Source organism: Cynara cardunculus (assembly GCF_001531365.2).
Source record: "Cynara cardunculus var. scolymus isolate 2C chromosome LG 11, CcrdV1, whole genome shotgun sequence".
In the NCBI taxonomy this organism is placed as follows: domain Eukaryota; kingdom Viridiplantae; phylum Streptophyta; class Magnoliopsida; order Asterales; family Asteraceae; genus Cynara; species Cynara cardunculus.
Genome location: NC_037538.1, coordinates 2,400,543 through 2,409,958, shown reverse-complemented (window position 1 = coordinate 2,409,958; position 9,416 = coordinate 2,400,543). Strand labels below are relative to the sequence as shown.

General features: G+C 32.8%; 1 protein-coding gene and 1 long non-coding RNA gene across 2 annotated transcripts; one reads left to right on the top strand and one right to left on the bottom strand.

Moving 5' to 3' along the window:
* The first annotated feature begins 995 nt into the window (after window positions 1–995).
* LOC112520740 lies at window positions 996–2,932 on the top strand. Its single transcript, XR_003070073.1, has 3 exons — window positions 996–1,063; window positions 1,224–1,317; window positions 2,828–2,932. It is a non-coding gene; the product is annotated as an uncharacterized LOC112520740 (long non-coding RNA).
* Window positions 2,933–3,411: 479 nt separating this feature from the next.
* On the bottom strand, window positions 3,412–6,960 carry LOC112520739 (receptor-like protein EIX2). Its single transcript, XM_025129255.1, has one exon. It carries the CDS (start codon window positions 6,905–6,907, stop codon window positions 3,965–3,967), a length of 2,943 nt encoding a protein of 980 aa, XP_024985023.1. The 5' UTR covers window positions 6,908–6,960; the 3' UTR covers window positions 3,412–3,964.
* Window positions 6,961–9,416: the final 2,456 nt, after the last annotated feature.

Here is a 9,416-nt window from a genome sequence, read left to right as displayed (position 1 = left end):
TTTACGTATAAAAAATAGTTTATAAGAGTTTTTGTCAAATGCTTTATAATATAGTATAGATTTTTTTTTAATTTAATTTAAGTTTAATAATGAAATAATTTATTTTTGGTTTAATAATATAACATTTTATAAAGATAATAATTAAGTATTTTGTTAGAACTCAATGATTATTCTAATTATATCTTATATTTTTTATATTTAAAATTATATGTTTATCCTGTATTTGATTGTGTTTATCTGCAGTTAGTTACACGAATTCAGTTATGGGATGAAATCGGATAGGGATGAAATTGATTAGAGATGAACGGGTTTAAGAGTTTTAAGAGTTTTTAAGAGTTTTAGCCAAATGCTTTATAATATAGTATAGATATACTTAATGTTATACCATGGGAATATGTGCTTAGCTTTTATATCTTCCCAAAATTCCGTTGAAACTCATTATAGAGTATCCTTAATTGGTCCTATTAAGAAGTCATTTACAAAACACTTATTTGAATAAACGTTCATTAAGTCACATTACCTTACATAATAAATATGATTAAGGATCAAGAATCTTATCTAGTAAAAGCGAGACAAAGACGAAATGTCTTACCCAGTAAGTGAGGGCAACGACTCTTACGACGGTTGGCTTACAGGTAAATTGTTGTATATGGTGTGTTTTTGTTGACTAAGATCTTATCTGATAAATAAATAATAGTGTTAAATTTTATCATAAATACTTATCAAGTGTTTGTCAAACGACCATTAAGACTTCTTATATATATCACGCTTTTAACTTCTATTCTTATGTGATCATCACTCGTTCCGAGATTGAATGAGAAATAGAAAATTAAAATGAGAAGAAGCGTAAGAATGGGATGATATTGGCCTGGGCCTGGACTTGTATACAAGTGATATGGGCCTGGGCTGTGGGCTCCCCTCCACTGAAGTCTTAAACTCATTCATCACCTCACTCACCAGTGTCACCACTCCCGACGACATCGATTCATCAGGCACCAGCGATCAATTCCACCCGCACTTCGCAACTCCGTAACTCCACCTCAATCACAGCGATTTCCACCAGGTTACTTGACTATCAATTTTAATTTCAATTTCAATTTCAATTTCAATTTCCAGCCCTAACTTCTTCATTAAGGTATTAGGTTACTTATTCTAAGAATGTTATAAAACAAAACGTTATATTTTTCGCGATATGAAATACAAGTGTTTTGATTTTTATGTAGGGATGGCCGATGGGATCATTCGAATCATTGAACCCATATTTTAAATTGCAGAAAGTAGCAGTGAGTTATGATGGGATGAAATAAAATATATACGGTAATTGAGTTTGATTTCATGAAATAACATATATATATATATATATATATATATATATATATATAGAGAGAGAGAGAGAGAGAGAGATAGAGACATAGATATAGAGGAAGGATCAAACAATAATGATACATATTTAAAAGAACATAAAATGAGATGAATCACATGTGATTTTATACCAATGTTACATACAAAATCATGTGTGATTCAGAATCATTTTCTTATTATTCTATTTGATTGCTCTTATCATATGAACCTGACTCATTTATTCATATTTATCTATAGTTTTTATAAAGTTTAATGATTTGAAATTTGAATGATAAAATAAAAATGATTAGTATTATCAAGGCCTGGGCTTCACCTTAAACACTGATATTTTTATTATCAGATTTTTTTTATTTAAACCCACTATAGAACTAAGATGGGCCTGGGCTAAAACTCAAACGTCGATTCATTCATCACTTCAAAGTTCAAAGTTAGGTCCTGAATTCCTCTGCAGCTTTGTTTATGTTTCTTAGACCATCCACATCCCTGCAATTCATTTACATTTTCAATTGTGCTACATCAGCTTTTGTAATTACCACCTACACACCTGTAATTTACCTACACTTTCAAAAGTGGTCCCCATTACAACATTTATTAACTATTTTATAAATTATTTATATATACATTCTAATTATTTTTTAATTAATAATATGTTTTATATGTAATTTTATAGCTTAGATTATATATACCTTAGATTATATGTAACTTTATCAATATTATATGTTTTAATATGTATAATTTTAATTTTAGGTGATGATAAAATTTAATGTTTAAATTAATTTAACTATATTAATTAAACATATTTATTATGATTGTATTTATATTTTATTTAAAATATATATATATATATATATATATTAAATAAGCGTAATTAATTTTATGTATTAAAAAAGTTTGTTTGGGTCTACGTGACATTGCAATAACAATTGCAAAATTTGCAAGTGTTAGACAAAACTATGGTGAGGTGGCCATTTGCAATTCCTTTTGAAAGGGTTTTGCAAGCCCTATGTGGATGGCCTTACTTCTCTGCCTAATATTTGAAGTCATCATCTCCATACCAAGACTTTTGATGAAATTCACATAACCCTAAATCATATTGATAGATAATTTATGATAAGTTCAGATACATTAACAAACAGCTAATGGTGGACTTGAGCTAACCATACTATTCTAGGGACTCTCTCACATTACTGAGTATAGTTCAATTTGAATGGTAGAGAATCTACACCATTTCATATAATACAGGGTTGACTTGCATTCTATAATCACTGATTTAGGTTTGAATATGATTCAATGCATGTTATTTGATTGTTTCCTAAGTTCAATCTTGACCCCCATATGCTACACAATGGCTGATCAAAAACAGTATTCAGCCACTGTTAGTACATTAGCCAGCCATCTACCACTTTTCCCGGGATGTTCGATCTTGTTATGGTACCTTCAGCTTAAAGGAATTATACAAATGCAGGGTTCCATTATCCAGTGATACAATCATTGGTAGCTGCAAATTCTTCTTCTGTTTTTGTTCAAGCTCCATCAGAGAATGGTGTTTCTGCTGCTGTGTCGAAAACTGCTGCTGTGTCGAAAACTGCTGCTGCTTGATCCAAAACCAAGATGAGATGATCAAAATTGTAAACACAGAAATAATTGGTAAAAGGCCTTACGGTTTCATCATACAGAACTGATTTTCTAATACAATGGCCTAACAATCTTTTCTATATAATACAGTGATATACAATATGTTCAAAAATATCTAGGAGGAGTCAGCCTTCCTATCTTTAAGGATGACTCAGGAACATCCAAATACATCACCAACATACTGCACGTCTTTCTCAACCATACAAGGGTATTAGAGAATGTTCCTCTCTGGCATCAACATTTCCTGTGTTTCGTATCATAGTTTGTACTTTGGAACGTACGACTCTTTGAAGCCAGTTCTTCTGACTGGATCAATGCAGGTTAGATCTTTTGTTCTATGTTTTACCTATTCTAAGGGATGATTATCATAAGTTTGTGTAAGTGACCAATGGTGTTGATTTGTATTTTCAGGATAGCTAGCTTCTTTGCAAGCTTTACTCTTGGGTGGCTGATTATGAATGGTGCTGGTCTTGCATCAGACCCCATTGACACAGTGAACAGAAGAATGATGATGACATCAGATGAGGCACCACCTTTTTCCTACACCACCTTTCAAGTTGAGGTTTTGTATTAGAATTGTTTTTCCCTAAATGGTATTTCATTTTGCAACGGTTTTTTCTTCTTATTTGCCTTCTATTTTGCGAGCTCTATAGTCAGTTAATGTTCATGCAATTTCTGAATCTTGAAATGTGTTTTTTTTTCAACGTCTGAAACTATAACATCACCTATTTGCATCAAATATCTGGTTTTTAACAACTCATGATGTTTTAATCTATGTACCCATGAATATTTCTCCCTTGAAGGGTGCCCTATATCCTATTCCTCACACAACAGGGAAATGGCCACCCATGGTGTTGGTGGCAATTTTATTCATGATTGGGACTTAAACCCATACCAAATACAAGTACTAAACATATCTCTAGCACCAAAGTAACAACAATAAGACGAAATATAGACCACTATATCACTATGCATGTTCAACCCTTCGCAGTTTTCGAAAGAACACCACCACCTTTACGTACACCCAATCCTTCCAGAAATCAACAAAAGGAAAAAAAGCATGTCTCCCACGACGATTGACAAGTAAAGCGCCACATGCTATCCAAAATCCAGTACCAAAACCAATGCCCCCACCAATATAAAACCATCTCTCAAGTTCATCTATGCCTTCCTCACCATTCTCATTTTTACTTGCAACAGGTGGTACTACATCTCCAGGACAATTTTTTGTAAGRGGAGGTCCACATAGTCCTGCATTTCCKGTGAACTTTGAAGGTTCAAAGGACTGGAGTTGAGTGCTAGATGGAATTCTCCCTGACAAATTGTTATGCGACATATCTAGGTAATTTAATGAAGCCATTTGAGACATGCTTGATGGTATTGCTCCTGAAAAATTGTTTCTAGATAAATCCAGAGTTAAAAGATTTTTCATCTCGCCAATTTTTATTGGAAGCTCTCCAAGTAGAGTGTTCTTCGACAAATTCAGTGCAAGCAGTTCATGAAGATCGACCAATTCATTTGGGATTTTTCCYGTTAAGTTGTTGCTTGACAAATCAATGCTCGCTAACAATCCCAGATTGYTGGTGAATTCGCGTTCAATTCCTTGCCACTGAATCATCCCGTTGTCAACATAGTTAAAGAAAATGTCAAGTAAAGTAGCATTAGCTTTGTAAGCCAATGGCTGGCGTATGTTYCGGCTTTGCAAATATCTTCCYTGAACAATGGCASTCAAATTRTTAATGCATGATGGGATGGTTCCATTGAGGTTGTTCCTTGACAAGTCTAGGATCTGAAGGTTCACAAGATGACATAGTTGTAAAGGAATGGGTCCGAAGAAGTTGTTTGATCTGAGGATAAGAGCATACAATCGTGTTAAGTTTTCCCCAATCCAATCTGGCACATTACCAAAAAACTTGTTGGCTCCCAAATACATAAAATTTAGATTTGTGCAGTTCTTCAAAGCCAAAGGCAATTCTCCTGAGAAGTTATTGTTGTATAAGTGCAACACCTCAAGTTGAACCAAATATCCTATAGAAGCAGGAATCCTTCCAGAAAGACTGTTTTGTCCTAGATTGAGAACTTTCAGTTGTTTGAAATGCCACAAACAGTCAGGAAGTTGCCCAGTTAAAGAGTTGTGGGAGAGGTCAAGAAATGATAAGAACCCGTCAACAATTTGGCATAAGAAGGATATTCCACCATAGAATTTGTTTTTGGAAAGATTCAACGATAGCAAAGTGGGAGGAACATTCGGTATTGGCCCATAGAAGTTGTTGGAACTCAAGTCTATTGTTGCATAGAGGTCAAAATTCGATGATAAATCTAGTACTCTCCCACTGATGTTGTTGGAAGAGAGATTCAGATTAGTCAATCGTGAAGGCCATGTCTTCCAAAACTCCGCAGGAATCGTGTCTGAAATTCTAGCATTGGCGACATTAAGAATGGTAAGTTTTTTGTAGGTTTGAAGCCATTTGGGGAAGAGAGGCCCTACCTTGCAACCGCTTAAATAAATACGCTCGGTGTAGGAATGGACTAATATATGATCTTTGGAAGGAACCACTTGAAGCGAGTTGTTTGAAAGATCTGTATACCCAAGCTTCGACTTTTCAATGTTTTGAGAGATAGCAAGAGAATTGGAAGAAACATCTAGAACTTGAAGATTGGGTAGTTCCCACACTTTTCCACTCATAGTCCCGTTTAAGTGATTATTAGATAGGATCAGATTTTGTAGGTATGAAAACTTTTGTATCTCATCGGACAATGGCCCTGCAAGCTGGTTATACGATGCATCCAACACTTGCAATGTAACCGTTGTGCATCCAGACAAATTGTTTAGAAAATCAGCAAATGTGACGACTACAGGATTTTTGTAGAGATTTAAGTATGTCAAAYTACAAAGATTTCCAAGATATTTGGGTATCTCATCTAACATGTTGTTAGAGAGGTCAAGAAAGAGAAGTTTATTGCTTGTTAATGGGAACAACCAGCGATACATAGATGAGTTGAGATTGTTACTTCCGAGTCCAAGAAATCCAATAGATGAAGAAGAAGCATTGACAAATGATGAACACGGATACACGACCTCTGAAAGGTTACATCTCTGTAAACTTAAACTTGTTAGTTTCGGGAGACTTAGAATGATATCTACCCAGTGATTTGCTTTGGCTAGGGAAATCTCATCCATATGAAGGTATTCCAAACGAGAAAGATTAGACAACCAATCTAGGTTTTCAACGCTACATCTTGCAAGTTGTTCAAGTGAAAGATATTGCAAGTTTGTGAGTTTCCCAAGTTCTGGAGGAATAGTTCCATGAAGTGAGTTGTCTGAAAGGCCAAGGTACCTTAATTTGGTCAAGGAACCGATGGACGTGGGAATGGTTCCATTAAAAGAATTGAGAGAAAGGTCAAGGTACGATAACCGAGTCATGGAACCAATGGAGTTGGGAATGGTTCCATGAAAAGARTTGTAAAAAAGATTAAGGTACGATAATCRAGTCATGGAACCAATGAAATTAAGAATAGGTCCATGAAAAGAGTTGGAGGAAAGGTCAAGATGATTCAAGTAGCTTAAGTTAAGCAATGAAGGGCTGACCTCACCTCCAAGACCTCGAAGACCTGTTAAAGGATTGGATGACAGGTCGATCTTTGTTACATGACGTGTCTGGTTGTTGCAGGTGACTCCACTCCATTTACAGCAATCATCGTCTTCGAGTCTCCATGTAGAGAGTTGGCCAAGGGGGTCTTGCAGGGAAGCTTTGAAATGAAGAAGAGCTTGTTTCTCCTTATGGAAGCACTTGATGACAGCATCTCCGCCACCTTCTGCAACTGCTACCAACTGGTTGCCAAGAGAAGCGGCAACACTTATAGCGTTTGGGCGTAGCAAGAGAAGAATAATAAAGTAAAACCAAATCATAGCTTAGTTTATCAAAATATAAATGGTGGTTTAATTTCTGTAATGAGATGGTTATTTGCATGCACCAAACAAGGTTTATATAATGGAGATTTCCATGCTACTAATAAATGGACCAAACTAAGCCAACATGACATAACGTGACATATGCCATGAGTTTGACTTCAAGTCTTAGAATGATAATTACAGATGATGGAATAAACCGACCCATATCATAATGAATATGGACCATATATTTAATTAAATAATATCTTAAATACTTAATTTTAGAACTAAATAAATAAGGACATAAATGTAATTTGGTTATATATAAGTTATTTAAGGGGCCGTTTACCAAACGCTTACTCGGGTAAGTGAACATGAAGTTACATTACTTTACGGGATGAATATGGTAATGATCAAAAATCTTACCGGGTAAGTGAGAGACAAGAAACAAGAGTCTTACCTGGTAAGTGAGAGCGACTACTCTTACCACGGTAAGCGCTTACGGAGTAAATTATTGCATATGATATTGTTTTGGTGGACTAAAATCTTATCCGGTAAGTAAATAATAGTGTTAAATTTTACAAGTAAGCACTTACCGGATAAATGTTTGGTAAACGACCCCTAAGACATTTATTTAAGATTTTACTTTTACCATATTTATGATTCTATATAGTTAAAATTTTATTTAAAAAAATTATATTTAATACAATTAAAATAAGCATATTTAACTTTCATCTAAAGAATTCATTTTTTATTTAAAAATAATTACAATTTTCGTTAAATCTCATGTGATTCACAATTAATTATTATTTTTAAATGTTTTTCTAATCATATGTGATTTAAAGTTTGAAAAAACAATTATTCAAATTAAACATTAAAAAAAGAAAGATAATGAAAACAAAATCACATGTGATGTGTAGTGTAGCAAAAACACATTTAAAATCTATAAAATCACATGGAGAAAACGTAATTCGTAATTTATACATAATCATATATAATGTTGTAGATAATCAGTATCATATATAATTTTCCACTGTAATTGATATCACATATAATACATTGGCGAAAATTAGTGATTCTTTTTTTGAAAAAAAATTCTATTAATTGTAGGTATCACATATGATTTTTGATGAAAATTATAAAAAATCCTTAAATAAACTAATTCAATAAAAATAAATATTTTAAATGAACAGTTAAATCACACTTATTTTAAATGTTATAGAAAATAAAAAATGAAAAAAATGAAATTTTATTCATGTTTAAATCACAAAAATTATAAAAAAAAATCATGAATAAAGACTTAGTTAAATGCATTAAATGATCTTTATAGAAATAAATGAATTTTCATATATTATTTATATACAACAAATGACACATATATCCTTTTAAATGATTTTTAAAAAAGTTTTATTTAAAACATTATTCAAATAAATTACCGGTGAAGCTTTGAGGAGGAGTGAAGTGACGTGATGATGGATCGATGGGGACATGAGTGGAACCCCATATACAGAAAAAGAAACGCGTAGCAAACACTTCGAGGGTTTGTCATTCGTGGTCAGCGTATGAAAAAAAGAAAAAGAAAACCTAAACAAGGGTAATTTAGTAATTTAGGGGTTGTTAAAACATCAAAAAGATATTGAAATTAAAGATTAAAACGGAAAAAAAATAATATTTTATTAAATATTTTAATAATATAATAAATGTTAAATTGTCTAAAATAGAATAGTTTAGAAATAAATATTTTAGTGAATGTATGTTAATTTTTTTAAAGAAAAAATATAACACAGCTGTTAGAGTTGCTCTTAATAAAGTAATATGAATTTTTTTTTGGTCAAGTCGTGTTAGAAGGGTTGGGCTCACAAGGAGAACGGTCAACAGAGGCCCGATACATTAAAAGAAGAAAGAAAAAAAAGGACCAACACACTATTTTGTGGATGCTTTTTCTATATGTACAGTGTCTTATTCGATATTTATCTTCGTTGAATTGACAACTCATTTGATTGTTGAAATGATGGTTTGTCAATTGAATTTTAAAACACGTAATTGGTTGGGGATTTCAATCTAGCTGGTGAAATAACACGTTTGATTTCACACTACAACAAAATTGGCTTTACAGGACACCTCCAATCTCTAAGCGTCCCAATAGACTGCTTTATAGGACCAAAATACAAAGCGTCATATCTAAAGGTGTTGTAATAAGTTTATATGACGCTTTTGGGCGTTTTAACAAGTTTTTTAAGACAAAAGTGTCCCATTAATAACTTTATAGGACACTTTTGAAAAAGTGTCCTATAAACTCAATTTTTTATAGGACTATTGTTTTTATAAAACAATTTTTCAAATAGTGTCCTATAAAGTTGCTAATAGAACGCTTTATATTAAAAGTATCCTAAAAAACTTATTACGACGTCAAAAAACATCATATAAACTTATTACAACGCCTTTATATAAGACGCTTTATTTTTTTGGTCCTACAAACTAAGTTTTATAAAGAGGTCTATTAAGACGCTTAGAAATTGGAAATGTC